The following is a 19,326-nucleotide window of genomic DNA, read 5'->3' on the forward strand; positions in this document are numbered from 1 at the left end:
TCCTAGCCCAAGGAGGCAATTCACAAAAAGACTAATGTGTTTAAGGCCTATTATCTATGACCTAATTCACACATAATGCTAACCTATGGTTTATTTAACGGTTGGTTTGTTTCCTTCCCAGGATTTGTCTGGCAGAATATTGAACAAACCATGGTTTGTTTTCTCATCCATGGGTTGGTTGTTTCTCTCTTCCTTTGCCTACTCCCCTCACCCTCTCTACCTGAAATGCCTTTGCAGTGCTGTAGGAGAGCAGCTGTTTTTTGTTTTGTTTTGTTTTTTTACCACTCTTGGCCTGCCACCTTTGTAACCTGGTGAAATAACCCATGTTTCTAGGTTCACGTGTAACTGCAACCCAGAGTTCACAACACAACAACAAACATGGGTTCTCTTTCTGGGTTGTTCATGTTTAACAAACCAAGGTTTGTTAGCATGGTTCGGTTCCCGTATCACGACAACCCAGAATTCAACAATCCATGGGTTAAATAAATCATGGGTTACCATTATTTGCAAATCAGGTCAATGGAGTTAAGCACTTTTGATGCTCTCTGAATTGTGACCTAAAATTTCAAGGTGTAGAATGAAGATTGGATCTTAATTCTGGCATACACAGATGCTAACATCTAGTACTTTGACATATATCAGGGTAGAGTTGTTTGTCTATATAATCCCGACAGATGCTTAATTTCGGGTTGTATGTATGTTTCTATATACAACTTTGATGGATTTGTTGTTTATTCGTTCAGTCGCTTCCAACGCTTCATAACTTCATGGACCAGCCCACGCCAGAGCTTTCTGTCAGCCGTCGCCACCCCTAGCTCCCCCAAGGTCAAGTCTGTCACCTCCAGAATATCATCCATCCATCTTGCCCTTGGTTGGCCCCTCTTCCTTTTGCCTTCCACTTTCCCTACCATCAGCATCTTCTCCAGGGTGTCCTGTCTTCTCATTATGTGGCCAAAGTACTTCAGTTTTCATTCCCTCAAGTGAGCAGTCTAGCTTTATTTCCTGGCGTATGGACTGGTTTGATCTTCTTGCAGTCCAAGGCACTCCATTATTAAGTTCAGATCTCAGTAAGATTTGAAGATGAATCTTGAAGAAACATACTACTTTTTCAAATACATAGACTCATCCTTTCGTTGGTGCAACCCTCCTTTATAGGCAAAAAAAATACTGGGACTGTAATAAAATTGGGCTGGCAGTGAATGCTATAAAGTGCTGCCCCTTTAAGGTTAGGAGCATGCCTGCTTTTCAGACTTCCCCAACCTGGTGCTCTCCATGGCCAAGGGACAGGAATGCTGGTAGTCTTAATACATCTGGAGGGCACCAGATTGGGAAAGGCGGATATATAGTTCCTGTTACTAGTAAAATCCCCCCCTGAGTGAAAGATGTGTTTGAAAAGTCTATGGTGTGTTTAACTTGTTGAGAATTGGAAAAGAGTGCCACTTGTTTATGAAATAGTTTAGAAAATGGATTTCATTGTTAATTCTGGCAAGTGTTACTGGCTGCTTTACAGGTACAGGGTATAACATTTAAAATAGAAACATAGGTGTTCACAAGACTGCTGGGGCTTGTGAGGTTTTGGGAAATAAAAAATTGTGTAAAGAGTGGAAATGGTTTTTTTATTTTTTTTATTTTTTTATTTTTGTATACTAGAATAAGAAACATCCAGTAGAATTGCTTGGCAGCAGTTAAGGAAAGACAGAGGGAAGTAGTTTATAAAACACATAATTAACTTGGGGAATTCATCACCACAGGATGTGGTGAAAGCCACTAGCTTAAATGCACCTAAAAAAAGAAAGGATTGGACAAATTCACAGAGAATAGATCTGTCAATGGGTAGTAGCAATGATGGCTACGTATAGAGGCAGCATTCACCGGAGTACTAATTGCTGGGGACAAAGAATTGGATAACTCCCATCCTCATACTATGCTCGTGAGCATCTGAAAGGTGTTTGGTTAACTGCTGTTAGAAACTGAGGGATCTGTAGGTTTTGTCCAGCAAGGCAATCCTTCTATTCTTGTGAAACAACCATTCCCATCACCGCAGAGGGTGCAAGAGGTAATTTTAAGACAGGGGTAAGCAAACAATTGGAATCAGTAGGCACATTTGTAAAAAAAAAAAAAAAAATCCAAGCCTGTGGATGCATTTGGTATTTTGACCCTTGGTCATGTATTTTCTGGATTCCCACTTTTCTTGCCCATCCTTCTCACAACAGTTTTCTTTTCACTCTTTTCACATCCATCACCTGGAATCTCTCTATTCTACCCCTCACCTAATGTGATTCCTTCCCATTGCCTACGTCACCTCTGAAGCCTGAAGGAGGAAGTCAGCAGATTGGGATCTAATCTGCTGACTTTCTTCTTCCTCCTTAGGACTTTAGTGGTACAGAGGTGAGGTAGGCAGCGTATGTGGAGGAATCACATTTGAGGCTGGGGAAGGTGCACAGAGGGGGAGTGCAGGGAAACCTTGGTGGGCACCAGTGCACCCTCAGACTCTGCATTGCCAACCCCTGTTTTAAACAGTCAAATTAAGAGGTGCCAGCCTCAGTTTTTGTAGTGGTTTTGAGAGCTAATAATAATACATTTATTTCTTATCTGACTTGCCCTCTGGATCGAGGCAGGGAACAACATAGAATACAAAAATATTATAAAATACATGAAACTGATTAAAACATATAAAACTAATACATTATTAAAATAACAGTCAGATATCTTAAAATTCGATTGGGTAGGCCTGCCGGAAGAGATCAGTCTTGATAGCTTTTTTATATTCAGAAAGACTGTTGAGTTGGTGAATCTCTCCCTGCAGTTGTCATTGGATTAAGCACAAGTCCTGCTCAAGACAGAGAGAGATTTTCACATACAGCATCAAATTTACAGAACAATAAAGTGCAGTTTGAAGAATAATGAAATGAATGAATATCTTAAGGTCTGTTATAGGAGAGTGACATCTCCCCCATGTTTTTTCATTGGATTTGAAAACATCTTACCAGGAATCTTTTACATGGGTTAGGAATGAAGACAGTCATCCATCAGTTTCTGTCTTTCTGTTTAGATAGTTTATTTGTATCTCCTGGAAAGAAGCAATATTTGATATAGTGTTATCATCAGTAGTAGATAATTAAACTGGCAGCCAGGATCCTGGGTTGATTGGCTGCCCCAAAACTAATGGGAATATTGGAGGAGGGGAGAATGTGGTCCTGGATTCCACACCCAACTTTGAATTCTCTGCATAACAGTCTGATCCACAAAGCAGTGCAAAATTCTTAAATAGAAGCAGGTTCACAGCTTGATCTTATTCCCCACTTCAGCTGCTCCAGTGGCTACAACAATTAAAGCGGTGTTTCAGGAAAGTGGAGCAAAACGAATTCTGGTATTGGGCAGACAAGGTGCCTTTGTGAGGTGATGTCCAGAAACACCTTAAATGATATTGCTTGGCCACAAATGGGCTTCCCTTGAGTGCTGATGCACTCTATCCTAAAGCTTTTTCTCTCCCTATGGGATATGGTAGGGCTAACCCCAGAGCAACTGAGCAAAGTGTGCTTGTGCGCTAGCAATCAAGTTCTCAATCCCCTGAACCTGAACCTTTTCTCTAGCAGGGCTGATAGCTTCCAGAATGGGGCCAGGTTAGATCAGAGGAATGTCGTGGGTTGGGTGGGGGGCAGGGGGAGAGAGCATGTAGTTATTACACAAACACACAAATTGTGATCCAGTTTGAAGGGTCTCATATTTATTTATTTATTGCATCTATATACCGCCCCATAGCCGAAGCTCTCTGGGCAGTTTACTCATGGCAATTTTTAACTAAAAATAGGAGTATGAGATTCTGCATCTTGTCTGTTTTGACCCTGAGTTTCATCACTGAAAACGGATTGTAACCTGGATCCCTCGTATCCTGGCCTAGTATTCTGTTGGCTACCGTATTTCTTCGATTCTAAGACACACTTTTTTCCCTAAATAGCTCTAAAAATGGAGTGCGTCTTAGAATCGAAGAAATACGGTATATCATACTGCCATATAATGGCAGTATTCAAGAGTAACGTACCCTTAGGCCTTTGTTTTGGAGCTTTCTGTGCTTTCACATCCTCAGCTGAGTCCTAGTACTGGAGCAGGAAGAGCAGCATGACCCTTTTCTCAGGGTCAACACATTAGATTCGAGCAGCTTGTAGCTGAGGCTTATCTTTTTTAATTCTGGAGTAAGTGTGCATGGCCTTGATTAAGGCCCCCCCCCCACTGTTTGTGTCCTAAAATCCGTCCGGGCGGTTTGTTTTTTAAAAAAATCCCCATTGATGTTAATGGGGGGGATTTGGGGAAAGAAATGTGGGTGAGGGGAGGTTGAAATATGGTGATCCCAATCTGAATGGGGGCATATGCACTTAGTCTAGAGTACAAAAAAAAAGCGCCTCAGCTGCACATTGCATAATTAACTTAACGTGTAGTTTGAGTTTCATTTACTTTATGGAGTAGGGTAAATGATTCTCTAACTTTTATGAATCCAAAGTGCTTCACTGATCCTTATTTACAGTAAGGATATACTATAGAAATTATGTTTTGAGCAGCCCATAGTGTTTACAGTCCTGTTTTTTTTTACTAATTTCTGTTTAATTGCAGTAATAGCTAGATGAAGTATGTTGCTTCATTTAAATTTTAAGGGTATCCTTAAGTCTACTGTTAAAACTGAGAATACATTAAATTTCCAGCACTAAATTATGTATAGGGGTGTCAGGATCAGGCCACCCTAGTGTGGAGGAAGAAGTTTCGGACTCAGAAGAAGAAGGAAGAGGAGGAGGAGGAATTTACCAGCCAACACAGGAAGCAGGGGAGGAGATTCTCCAAGACTCTTCAGGAGTCAAGGATGCATCTACCCACAAGCTTATCACAGAGAATGCAGACGTCTCAGAGACCGTTACCCACCCACACTCTTAAGAACTGAGAGGGAGGGGTCATCAGAGTTGACAAATCCCAGAGTCCACTGTAGGGTCAAGCGAGTGGAGCTGAGAGGAGATCCCTTCGGGTAGCTATTTGTGAGAGGCTCCTCCCAAAAGCCTGTTGAACTGTAGGAAACAGTCCTGCTTTAGTTGAAGGCAACTGCCTAGCTCTGTTAGCCAAATCAGTCTTAGAGGCTAGCTCTAGCATTCACATTCCCTTCAGGTGTGAAAAACCTATTTTAGTAGTAATTTTCACAGAGATATCAGTGAAGCTGTAACAGAGGTAAGCAACCTTTTGGGCCCATGAGCATATTCAAACATTTGAAAAACTGTCCTGGGCACAGCCATAAAATGCCTGCCATAGGTGGGCATAGGTAGACAGAAAGGACAAGTAACCTGCCCCGAGGCATTCATGGACAATTAAGATGGGAACAGCTAGACGCAATCACCCAGAGAGCTTCGGCTATGGGGCGATATATAGATGCAATAAACAATATATAAATAAATCAAGCTGACAGAAAATAATTTATTATTTTAAATATTTTTTTACAAAAATTGGGAAGAATATGGTGTCTCAGCGGACACCAAGGAAGGTTTCTGAGTGCACATTATTGACTATTCTTGACCTAGGAAGTTCATTTAATGATATGTTTCCCATTAATGCTGGCAAGTAGTAAAAACTACCATATTTGCATTTTTATTCACAAAGCTTACTTTGACCATTACTTTTCTTTTAGTTTGCCATATGGCTGGGAAAAGTTGAAGCTGGTAAATGTAACACCAGTTTATCTGTCTTATTGAAAGAAAAGAGCCAAATTGAGCACTGTAAGGGAATCAAAGAGACAGAACTCAGTTGCCTAGACTTGATTTTAGTATATTTTTGTTATACCTTGAGGTAATTGGCTGCTGGTTAATTTAAAGTAACTTGTGACTTTATAATTGACAAGGTTGGGAACCAGTATTACAGTACTGTCAGCATCTGTCAGGCTTTGGCCTAGCTCCAAGACAGGATACAACAGGGGTTCAGTTCAGGCAGGCAACAAGCAGAAAGGCAATAAATGTGGTCAAAGTCAGGCAGGATGTCAGGTACTAGGTCAGATGAGTTAGGAACAAAGGGCCAGTAGCAGTAGATACAGACACGGATAGGTTGAAGGTCAGGTATCAGATCAGACAGACAGGGATCAAAGGGCCAGAGGCAAGTACAGAATCAGAGACAGGCTGAAAATCAAGTTTCAAAGTGGCAGTAAAGGGCCAGAAGCCAATGCAAGGTCAAAAACAGGCAAGGATTACAATCTGAGATGCAGTAAAGAGTCCTTTACGCTTAAGACAAATTGCTTGGACTGATGAGCTAGCTTGGCTGCAAGGAGTGGTGTGCCCTGATTGGAGTTACATGGGAGCTGCGAAAAGGGGGTGATCCCTAGATCTATCTTAGAAGCACTTGCTTGTGACTCAGGCAAGTATGCAATAGGAGTGAGGCACCCCCAAGTGTCATTCCAACATTTCAAACCCTATCAGGTTGCTAAAGGGGTGATCTTCTCCCCTTTTAATTTTTGTGAACCGCCCAGAGAGCATCAGCTATTGGGCGGTATAAAAATGTAATAAATAAAATAAAATAATTTTTCCCAACCTGTCAGTGAGTAATTTGTGTACGCTTGACACTGACAAGTGTCAAATCACTTCCAGAGTGAGGGAGTGGGGAAATTGATAAGTTGTTTGACAAGACCGAAATATGGTTCTGCTGGCTGAAATCAAGTAATAATGTGGAGAGGATGAAATTGACAATGATATTGACAAGCGGGGAACATGTTTGCAGGGCTTCATAGGGGACACAAGCAGACTTGCAATGCTGCACAGTTGCGCAAGAGTAGCATTTTTTTTTAAAAAAAAAATGACACTATTTCCACACATTTCAAGATGCACAAAAATTGCACAAATTGCAATTTGTGCAAATGACAGAACTTGCAATATACAAATTGCTGCCATTAAAAAAAAAGGTGTGTACTGGCTTGATTCACTGTAGAGTGAGTTGGCACCAGCAGAGCAAAGCAGAATTAAATCCATGGGGCCAAACAGGAAAAACCCCGCTAGTCTTTGTGCCCACCCCCAATGGAATCCTCCAATATTCCTAGGTATATGGATAGATACAGCTCAGTTTTGTGGCACATGTATTGGCTGGCTGTGAATTTCCAAGCCCAGGTGTGTGTGTGTGTTTATTTGCAGTGGTGCTAATTGGTATAGCAAATCCATAAAATCAATATCCTTTTTGAAGGTAAAAATCACATCATGTACAGCCTCTTCAACCTCAAATGTAGTTGTATGAATTAGTAGCCCTTGAGGAGGCCCAGCATTCTCTGTTGGACCAAGGAGCCTTTTGTGATCAGAGTCACACAATTGGATACAACCCGTAATGAATACATTTTAAAATGCCATTTAATAATATGCACTCTCAATACTTGCTATTACTCATAATGCCTTCAATCATACTGCTGTAAACTCTTAGCATAAAGGTCTTGCTTAGTTCACTCATAACATGCAGAAAATAAAAATGGAGTCATTTGTGTTTTTTATAGGTTTCTTTAAAAGAAGAAAGTTTTCCACTTGGTACCTTATTTTGCTTTGTGTGACACATGATTTTCTGAGTGCTGGGTGGTTCAGTGCTGAACTAGAAGAAATCTTCAACAATAGTAATGAATAACAATTTTTAGAAAAGAGATTGTATGCAGAAATACTTGACCGGGAACAGTGTATACTGTCAAACTTCTGCAGATGAAGTTTAAAATAGCTACTGTGCAAGTCTGTGATGGTTTCTTTTCGTCAAATGATTCTTTCACAGTTTCCCCTGGAACTTTCCCCAGAAAAATATTTACATATGCTTCAGAAGGCTTTCCATGTCGCCACTGTTTTCAGTCGGAAAGATCTTTCATGATTGTACAGGTGGTAACATATCCTCTTTAGATACCCTTTCATATTATATGATATATACTGTTATTAATAATGGCTGGTATCCAAAGAGCTAGTTTGATTCACGCGAAGGACTCACAGTAGTCATAACTGAATTTTCAATTGATCCCTCTTTGATCCCTATATCACATAACAAACTGCTTTTCAGACTCACCTCAGTTTCGAAAGCAGATCGTCATACAGGAGAAGGGCTTTTAGTTAAAGAAACAGCATGATAAAACTCCCGTTGATTTACTGCGTATTTTGATATTTTATTTCCTTTATCATGATAATGTCTTCAATTTTTATTATTTAGCTATCTAATGGACCAATTAGATGGAAATATATGAATTAATGAAATAAGCTTCATGAGTCTTCAAATTGTGGTCAACATTAGTCATTTTTCTTCCAGAAAAGCACCCAGTGCACTATTCAGCATAATTTTCCATCACTTGGACTGGTTCAGCCACTCAGAAGCACTTTTTTTTTTGTTAACAACAAAATACTCACATGTGCTGCCATTTCTGCTTGAAAAGGCACCCAAAGCAGCTAGTAGCATTATATATGCGGCCATAAAATAAACAAAGATAAAATATCAAGTAGAAAACCATAGAGCCAACTTCTGGCTTGGGGATACATATTGGAAACTGGTATGAGATTTAGGAGCTGTTTGGTTTGAATGTGGTTATAATCCCTATTTGTGGGCAAAGTATCTATGCAAACTAATTTGCTGAGTTCAGGTGAAATGGCAAACTGTGATTTGCTGAAAACCTGCTAGCAAATTAAGTAATCAACATGAGCCAGGGGAAGATGAAGCACTTGAGTTTGAATTCATTATAATACTATTAAACCTTTATTGCTGAACAGCAGCCTCCAAGGGAAACTTCCAACTCAAATGTACTTTCATGTTCTAATTTATTTAATCTGTAAATCACGTTCTGGTTATGTATTTAATCTGTAAATTGGTATAAATGTTATTTTTTGTTTTATTACTTATAAAATATTTGTGCTTTTTGTTCATTTTTAAGTCAGACAACTGAAGCAGTGGTTGAGGGGGTTCTCTGGATAAGAAGCCCTCTGGGGGGGCCCTAACATACCCAGTCCTGGCTGCTCCCCATTCCAGTTTCACTCCTTCTCTGAACTCTTTTTTCGCCTAGCATGCCTCTTGGCTCCTCTCACCATGTAGAGGCAATCTAGACAAATGAAGTTTCTGGACAGAACTGCAGTTTCCCCCACTTCTCTTTTAGTTGAAAGGGAGAAAAAAGAAATGAAAGGTGTCATTGCCTTGGGGAAGTAAGCGAGGAGGAAGGAGAGCGAGCAGAGCTCTAGGAGAGGAGAAAATGTATGTGTAGGTCCTAGCAGTTCCACTGGTCATTAGGCCAGTGGAGCAGGCAGGAAAGGGTTAACTTGGGAAGGCAATGTGGTGCCCACTTCTGCACTTCATTCATCATTATCACCATCACATTTTCTTACAAGTACCTGGGATTGCTTCAAAGGGAAGTGAGGGCCTCCAACCACTGAAATGTTCATTTCCCATGAATGCCTCTGGTCTACACAAACGAAAATGATCAGTGGTTGCATGCTGATCCTTTCCTCTTCAGAGCTCTCAGGCACCAAAAAAAAAAAGGGGGGGGAAGGATTTCTGTCACTTCTATCTTGTAAGCTGTGGCAGGAGGGTGGGGAGCAATGTGGGGCAGGGAAAGCAGTGTGTTCAGAGGGGCTAGGAAGAGCAGCAGTAAGGTAGCTTTGGGCAGGTGGGGAAGTTTCTCTTGACAAAGAAAACTGCATTCAAAGGAGTTGCTTAGACCTACCTCTGCCTTGTACTTCGTCTTTTGAGTAGGCTGCTTGTTTTTTGTGACTCGCCATGCCTCCCATGCCAGGCATTTTGTTGCCTTGCCCACAGGCCAAAAAAGTTTCCCTGTCCCTGGGTTAACTTTTCCAGCGGAAGGTAGGGCCAAATAAAAACAAATGTTATGACTTTCCCAGAGAGGAGGATCCTCTCAATATTTTGCTTCTGCTCTTGACCTACTTGGAGTAGCCTTAGGTCTAAACTGGTTTTATTTCGAAATATATATCTCCCTCCCTTCCTCATGCTGTTAGCCAAAAAACTGAAGGTGATATGATGCTTTAAAAAGAAGAGGCTCCAATATTTGGGCAGGTGGGGGGGAGTTCACATTTCCTTGGACTCCAATTAACTTGCTATATCTACTTCAGACGGGGAAGGTTCAGATCACAGTCAGTGGGCTCTGTTCTGAGGCACGTGCTCATTATGCCCTTCCTGATGCAAGCAAAGAGATTATGACTGCACCTTTAGACAGCACACTTCTGAGGGGCAAGAAGTTTATTTTGCTGTACCGCTGCTCATCTGTTCTGGCCATCAGCCCAAGAAAGGAAAGCAGCAGCCACAAATTATCACTACACACACCCAGCAATAGTTGGCTTTCACCTGGTAAAGGATAGCTCCGTACAACAGTACTGTCCCTCCACAATGGGGAGGGATGGAGGGAACCCACAAGTTGGAAACTTATGCACTATACCCTTCCCAGCCACAGCTGATAACAAAGGAAAGGCAACCACCTCTGGTCCACCATTGTGACAGATTTGACCTTGTCGAGAGATTTTGTGTTATGGGTGTTCTGTATTTAGCTGGATCATGGATCAGCAGTCCTCTCATATTCTTGGTGCAATTACAGAACACCATGTTGCTTCAATTGACCCAGGGCCATAAGCCTCATTCCATTCTTGGCTCTTCCTCCATCGAAAAGCATGTTGCACACCAATCACCATTGCCACTCAAGCTTATTCAGGAGGTGAGGACCTACCTCCAGTGGTGGTTAAACGCCACCATTCTTAAATCGGAGTGGGGTGCTCCTGGGAGAACACTGCCAATGCCAGTGTGGCAAGATGGTGAATTACTATCAGGTTGTGGGTTTTTTAAATGCAGATTGCATCAGCAGGTGTGGGTGGGGGCACTGATAATGTATCAGCATTGGAGCAGGTATGGAAGAGGAATTTAACCATCGATGGTGCTATATAAATAAATAATAATAATAATAATAATAACCCCTTCTTTCCCCTGTTATGGTCCTGGGAAAAATCCCTTCTCTGGAGGTAATATTTGTATTTCAGAACTAAATTGTACAGAGCCATGTGATCATATGAACTAATTGATATGAAATAATTGATTGAAATTAAATTGAATGAAATTGCTGAGAAAAATCCCAAGTTAAATCAAGTTACTCATTTTGAAATATATGTGTTGAGCAAACATGTATTCTAACTGGTTGCTCTAACAATTAGAGCTTATTGGTTTGTAACTAAATAAGGCCAAAAATATTGATTCAAAACTCTAGGCCATACAACCTGCATGTCTTCCATACTCTAGAATTTTGTCTGTTTACAGACCGTGTAAGATCACTTATTTGAAAAGGAAGATACGTTTACTCAGTGCCATTGCAGGTATATGTTTTTAAATAGTTGTTTCTTAGGAATCTTTTTGTAATACTCTATTATTTATTTTATAGGATTCTGAGCAACAATAAAATATCAGGATTGAAGAATGGATCCTTCACTGGATTAAGTTTTCTTGAACGATTGTAAGTTTTTTCAATTTTTGTTTTAAGTGTTCTGTTTAAACATATTGGATTGTTTTAAAACAATTAAGATGCTGTAGCAGTTGTACTTGCATGAATATGTTTCCTGCTGAACATACGATCCAAAACTAATTGCTTCAAAAAGTAGTGTACATAAGAAAAAAGGAAGTTATTTCAGTGCTTCTAAATACTGTAAGTATGGCACAATGTTAGCATCTTATCCTATGAATATGTATTTGTAAGTAAGACATAGTTTGCTTATTCCCATAAAAGTATATATGATTGCAGCTCTTGTATCCCATATTCAATGGTAGTTTCTGGCCACCAGCAGAAGGCTTCTGTCAACAGACCAGAAAGCGGGGCAATTTCCCATCCTCCCTGGAGTCCCATGTTCCCCAAAACCTGCTCTCAATACTCATTGCCAAGGTTCTTCAATTCATATTTGTGTTATTGTGCAGGCTGACATTCTTGAAATAGTGTCATGAAAAGAGGTATCACAAAAAGTCAGTTCAGACATAACAAAATCAGCTTAATAAATCATAGGGTGTTTTTCCACTAATTTATTGTTTGTTGAAAGGTTTTTGAGATTATTCTTTTTTTCTTTTCTTTTCTTACAGTAAAATAATCTCCCTCGTAGTTCCCAATTATACACACACACCCTTTCAGGTCACTGATATGCTCTGCATCTCTATGAGTTCTTTATTTTATATTCTTTATAGTTTACACGTAAACTGATTTGCCTATACTGGTAATATATTAAAAATGAAGAAAGGCTTAAAAAAAGAAATAGGGGCAATCACTAGAGGGGCAGTCAGTGGTGAAGGAGGCTTGTGGCAGCACCAGCAGGCACAATCGAGAAGACCAGAAGGGAGTTTTACCGCTCTTGCCTTGTGGCTCTGCACCCAGTCACCACAACCCATGTCTTAACAATTGCTTCCAGCAACCAAACCGCGTCTGAGGCTTGCCTTATATTGTGAGGCCAATGGATAAGTGAGGCCACCTGGGTTGAGCTGCAGCTGTCTTTGCTTGGTCATGTGCTGGACCCCTCCCCAAACACTCTCAGGCTCAGCTGTTCCGTTTTCCTCCTCCATCCCAAACGGAGGCACAACAAACCCCTAGAATAAGCCATGGCTTGTCAGGATGGCTTTGTTGCAGCAACCCTCACTGCACTATGGGTAATTATGCAAATTGTGGCCACACACATTGGGGCAAGGGAAGAAGCCACGATAACTACTTTTGGCCCTATGCTATAACATGTAGATGCTCCTTAAGTGAGAGAACAAAGACTGGGCGTTCTAAAGTGAACACTTAGGGTAGCATCTGATAGGGACGGTATGCGCACAGCTGTGCAAATCCAGATCTCGGATTCGAATAATCAAATCACAACGGCCGTTTTATGACAGATCTGCCATTTTATGACGGATCCGCCATTTTATGACGAATCCGCCATTTTACTGCAGAGCCCTAGGCCCCCATGCAGCCTACAACTCCTGGCATGCAGTGCCTGGGAGAGCTCTACTTACAGGGGCCCAGGAACAGAGTGCATATGTGTACTTACCGCCGCCATCGCCCGCTCCTCCGCGCCATTGCTGGCTTCATGGTGTGTTCAGCTGCTGCAATCAGAAATACTCTATTGACTCTGGAGGGGTCCACGCAATTTCTACAGGTACCAATGGAGGAGGCACAGAAGAGTAGACAATGGTGGTGTCAAGTATATGTATGTCCTCTGTTCCTGGGCCTCGGTAAGTACAGCCCTCCCAGGCACTGCATGCTGGGAGTTGTAGGCTGTATGGGGGACTAGGGCTCTGCATTAAAATGGCAGATCCATCATAAAATAGCCGTCATGATTCGCTTATTCGAATCCGAGGCCTGGATTTGCACAGCTCTATTAGATATTTCCCAAAGTGTGAGCATCCTTAGTCAGTGTGATTTTAGGATACACACTCTCCGACTTGGCAGAAAAAATGGTCATGACATCACTGGCTTTCTTATTCCAATCAACGATAAAAATGAATTTTGCAATTGGTTTAATAGGAAACCCAGAAACTTAAACCTATAGTTTTTAGCAGTAACGTTATTTTTCTTTTGCATACCAGCTTGACCTGCTCCCCTTCTTTTACCCCCCCCTCCAAATTCTGCTGCTTTCAAAAACTGCAGAGGTCACCTTTGTAAGCAGATGAACTTTGAGTATTGAGACACAAAAGGTCAGAACTAGCCTACAGCATTTATGCCAAATAACAAGATTAAACTAACTTCTGACCTTAAAGAATTATGTTTTTTAATTAGTGATGAAGGAAACAAAGAACTAGACAACTACACTAGCTGGTACATTCTAGAGGGAAGATCTGTGTATTGCTAATACAGTTACTTTCTTCCTTCAACTTTTCAAGCAAAGTTTTACCTTGAAAGTCATGTTGGTACTGCTTTATGCTTTGCTGAGTAGGTTTATCAGAAGTTTGGAACGGGTAATCTGGAAAGCTCCCCAAGTATCCCAGGAATTAAAATCTTGCAGCTGATGGTATTTGTGGTACTTTACAATTTAGGGCGCAATCCTATCGTATCCGTTCTAGTCTCAGAGGTTTACAAGTATCCAGTGCAGAGTAGAAGGCACAGTGAAGTATAGAGCCCACGGCACAGGTTAGCCCACCACTGTCACCACATGAAATGTAGAAATGTGGGTTATCCCACTTGTGTCCCCTTTTTAAAACAATTGTGCTCTTTAGACTGTGGGGGAAATGCACATTTTTGGCTGGTTTTGCTTATTTCCCAAAGTTTATTTGTGCCACCCCCTTTTTGATGTACTCCCGATTTTCCCTCCCCTGGGTGTAATTGTGTTTTTGCTGAATACTGGAGAATGATAGAGTATATGGGTGGAAATGCAGATGAGAGGAGGCTTGATACTGTATTTTTATACTGGTTATTGTTGGGCAGGGGGTTTAAATGTTATACTGTTTTTATCCTTTTAGTTTTTTATTCTTATAAACTGCCCAGAGAACTTCTGTTATTGTCAGACTAAAAATATAATAAATATACACTGAATAATAAGATTTATAGCACCTTGTAATGGTTGGGGAAAGGTACCAAATGTATTTGCTCAGTTTTTGTGGGATAATAATAATAATAATAATAATAATAATAATAATAATAATAATAGTTACTCGCCTTTCCCTCTGGATCAAGGCGGGGTACAACACAAATAAAAACACCATAAAATACATACAACTAATTCAAACGTTTAAAACCAGTGCATCTTTAAAAACAGCACACCATTAAAAAAGGCAGCTTAAAGTTCAACTGGGTAGGCCTACCGGAAGTGATCAGTCTTTATGGCTTTCTTAAATTCTGGAAGACTGTTAAGTTCATTTGGCATAGTGGCTAAGAGAATAAGCTATGAATCCGTGAGGTGGCCTTTGGCAAACCATTCTCTCTCAGCTTCAGGCCCTTTATCTGCAATATGGAAATAATAATACTGACCTACCTTACATGGCAATGTTAAGAATTACCAAGGCCACAGCTAGACCTCAGGTTTATCCTGGGATCCTCCAGGGTTCGCCCCTGCCTGAGCACTGGATCCCCTGTGTGTCACCTAGATGAACAGGTTTGACCCCTGGACCATCCAGGGATAAACCTTAGGTCTAGCTATGGCCTAAGTTAAAACTTGGAACATTCTAAAGCACTATATGAATCCTAAGTATTACCATTAATATTGTCCTTTAATATCACTACTTTCTCTAATAGCATCTCTAGAAGGTCAAGTGCTGAATGATTTCTTTTGTCTATACATTCAACAGAGTAGAAATATCATTGATACTATCATCTGTGGGTTTAAGAGAAATACTGACAGTTAACATTGGCCTTCATAACTATTAGAATATATGCACATTCATTAAACTGTAGCCAAAAGCAACCTATTGTATAATTATTATTTATTATCATTTATTACATTTCTAATCCAGCTTGTAACTAATGTTCTCTGGGTATATTACAAATAGTAAAAAACCCTAAAATGCTATAGAACAGTTAAAAATTTAAAATGCAATACAAATATTTTTAAGAATAAAATACATTATAATGCAAATCAATAAACAGCAAAGTTTATTGTTTATATTCAAAGCCCTTCATGTGTTTTGAGGCAAAGAATAAAGAAGTGTCTATTTTAAAATGAATATGTAAACTTGAAATAAAGAGCACAGGGCAAGAATTGGTGAGGGCAAGAATTGGCTTAGGAGAGAAGCCCTCTTTTCTCTCTGACCAGCCAGTGCGCAGTGTACATGCCATGTGGTTTATTGGGCATTGTACAGAATGGGAGACATGTTCATCTTTTCCCCAAAGCCCTACATGATGTTCCTTGAGCTTTTTTAGTCTTTCCTTTTATATAACCCCGTAGTCTATCTTTATGGCTTTCCCTTATGAGGAAAGGTTGCAACATCTCAGACGGTTAACCTTAGAAAAAAAAGCAAGTAAGGGGAGATATGATGGAGGTGTACAAAATTATACATAGTATGGAGAAAGTGTATAGGGAGACATTTTTCTCAATCTCTCATAATACTAGAACCCAGTGGGGTCATCCCATGAAGCTGATTGGTGGGAGTTTCAGGACACATAAAAGGAAGTACTTCTTCACACAGTGCATAATTAAACTATGGGATTCACTTCCACAAGATGTAGAGACGGCTTTAAAAAAGGATAGGACAACTTCATGGAAGAGAAGGCTATCAACGACTATTATCCTGATGGCTATATGCTATCTTCAGTATCAGAGGCAGTATGCCTATGTATACCAGTTGCTGGGGAACTTGGGCAAGGGGTGCTGTTGCAGCCATGTCTTGCTTGTGGGTCTTCCATGGACTGCTGGTTGGCCATTGGTGAGCTGGTTGAGATGGACCTTTGTCTGAGCCAGCATGGCTCTTCTTCTGTTCTTATTTTTGTGCAGTTTAATAAGAATTAAGATGTGCTCGGAGAAAGGATTCAACTATTTTTCAATTTTGTGTTCACCTCCGATATGACGCTTTCCTCAGAATCACAAAGTAGTGCCTTTAAAACCCTTAGAATCAACGAGCATAGTTATGTCTAATGTTAAGCTGAATTGTCACCAGTGAGTATAAATATGACATTTTACAGACTTTGGCAATTGTAATGATGACTTTTGTAGCTAATAGCCATATATCCAAGGAGGTTTCGTTAATTGGTTGACTGAATACATGTTGATTCACATAGTAGCTTGTTCAAGTGGGAACTGAATGCTTTCTATTTTTAGAATAGCAAATACTGAAACTATAAAACTGCATTGTGTAGTCACCTCTTTATAACATGTGTTGACAGAATTGTTTTGAAGATGTTTTTGATGGTGTTGTTTTTTGCCAGGCAACTTGTATGTTAATTCAGATGCATTTTTTTATCAAATCACTTTGATTTTCTGCAGCTCTAATCAGCGTTTAGTTTTACTGGAAGGTCACTTTGTAAGAAGAGACATGGAAAGCCTGAGAAAGAAACCCTCCACTATCTCCAACATTGAAGTGTCAGCATGTCCCAAGGGATTGGGCTGCTGGCCTGTCTCTACAGAATCTTCTTGTCTCTCAGTTGGCAATATGGGGTTAGACAGCATCCCCAGGGGCTGTACGCCTGCTACTAATCCTAGTATAGTTGAATTCTTCCTTAACACAATGGATAGTAGCTCTTTTTACATGCTATTGCCATTGTACAACTGTTTGAACTTCATTTTGTCATGCTTTAAATATTTTCCCCAGAGTTTATATTTACTGTTTCCTCCTCTCTGGTCAGCTTTAATCAATAACTTTTCTTGGAAGTGAAACTGATGTAGAAGCTAAGTGCCATCAGAGCTTCGAGAAGTCAAAGCAAAGTTTCAAGTATGAGGTCTGCAGGTGTCATGAGGGAGCCGCCTGCCCCATTCCTGAAGGCTTAGCCCAATATTATTGTAAAATAGAATTCTTAATGAGACAGTTATAACTTCGTCATGGTTACGCAGTTTGGCAGCATTTATGTGATGTTAATCAAGACAGTTACAGCCATGTTGAGATTTGGGGAGAAAAGGAATACCATATGTTGTATAGTAATGAGTTGGATGAACAAGGTAATAAGAATGAAGTGTTCATCTCTTGAGGCAGTTTGTTCTGAAGTAATTTATTTATAGCCGGAAATAGTGTATTCATGGGCAGTATCCTATTCAATACTCATGTTAACGTAAATTCCATTGCACTAGCATAAGTGACCTCTAGCACAATCCCAATAGCATTGCTGGTGCAGTGGGTTTTCTGGGGAAGCCTGTTGTGCAAGCAAATGTTGGCATTTCCCTGGAGGCCACTTATGCTAGTGCAACAGAATTTATGTTAGCAGCAATATCAAATGCCATACTGGCCTTTGTCCTTTTAGGCTGTATATATTTTTGATCAAAAAGAATTACACCAGGATTCAGACCTGAAAGATCAATTATATTGGCCATAATGGCTTCAGTACTATTTTTTAACTTCGTGTCATTGAGAGAGAGAAAAAGTTAAAATGTGATATAAATCCTTCTGGAGCATCTCCCCTATGAAGGAACGTTACATCAACTGGGATTGTTTAGCTTGGAAAAAAGGAGGCTGAGGGGAGACATGATAAAGGTGTACAAAATTATGCATGGTGTGGAGAATGTAGATAGGGAGACATTTTTCTCCCTGTCTCAAAATACTAGAACCCCATGAAGCTGATTGGTGGGAGATCCAGGACAAATAAGAGGAAGTACTTCTTTACACAGCGCATAGTTAAATTATGGAACTCCCTACCACAAGGGGTGGTGATGGCCACCAATTTGGATGGCTTTAAAAGGGGGTTGGATACATTCCTGGAGGTGAAGGCTATCAATGGCTACTAGCCCTGATGGTTGTATGTGTGCTCTCTCCAGCATTTGAGGCAGTAAGCCTGTGTGCACCAGTTGCTGGGGAACATGGGTGGGAGGGTGCTGTTGCACCACGTCCTGCTTGTTCATCCCTGGCCGATGGCTGGTTGGCCACTGTGTGAACAGAGTGCCGGACTAGACGTACCCTTGGTCTGATCCAGCATCAGGGCACTTCTTATGTTCTTCTTAACATGGGTGCAGCATCCATGGATCTATATAGGAGCTGTTTTTCTCCCTTTCCTGCTTTAGTGTACTTGCACAGGTGTATGTGTTGTTGGTGCACAATGCAATCTGGGGGATAATGTGTGGTTCTCTGAGTGTGCCTGTGTGTCATGGCCCAACTTTCTGAAATCACAGAATCAGTGCGAGTTTTTATTGTAGCAAATTTCACAGCAAAAGCTTAATGGTACAATTTCTTATAAATTATATAGCTCAAGCAAAACCTATAAGAACACTGTTTAGTTCAAGAAACAGTTCACGGCTAATAACTACAACTGTGTCAGATATATGTCCAACAATAGTTTCCAAGTTGGGATCGCTATACTTCAGAATACAAGGCAAGGGTCACAATACATCCAGTCAAGAAATTCAAGGAAATTGAATACATAGTCCATGAGCAAGTTACAAAACTAGAATTTACACATGCAGGCAGAGATCAGTCCAACAATAGTTTCTACATTGAAATCTCCATGGTATGTGTATCAAGGCAGACCAAAAACCAAGGGACACAAGAAGTCCAGGCAAGGGAGCATTGTGGGCTTTTAAGATGATATTCCCAACACAGCCTTGACAGCTCTTGCTCTAGCTCCTGGTAACAGTTCCACAGCAGATAAAAGTCTCAAGTGTAAATACAGGTAAGCCAGTATCTTGGGCAATTAAAATGACAAGTCGAAAGAGAGGAGGCAGTAGAGAGGTTCCAAGGCCTCTACGAAACTCATAACTGGTCAGGAGTGTTCAACTCCCTCAACTTATT

General features: G+C 40.6%; 1 protein-coding gene across 1 annotated transcript in view; it reads left to right on the forward strand.

The window, feature by feature from the left end:
- The window catches only part of ADGRA3 (adhesion G protein-coupled receptor A3), a 69,203-nt gene that overhangs the window by 2,926 nt on the left and 46,951 nt on the right, over positions 1-19,326 (forward strand). Inside the window, exon 2 of the mRNA XM_063135212.1 lies at positions 11,390-11,461. Within this exon, the coding sequence (XP_062991282.1) occupies positions 11,390-11,461 (72 nt within the window). The remainder of the gene's footprint in view (positions 1-11,389; positions 11,462-19,326) is intronic.

This window comes from Elgaria multicarinata, chromosome 10 (genome assembly GCF_023053635.1).
Source record: "Elgaria multicarinata webbii isolate HBS135686 ecotype San Diego chromosome 10, rElgMul1.1.pri, whole genome shotgun sequence".
Taxonomy (NCBI): domain Eukaryota; kingdom Metazoa; phylum Chordata; class Lepidosauria; order Squamata; family Anguidae; genus Elgaria; species Elgaria multicarinata.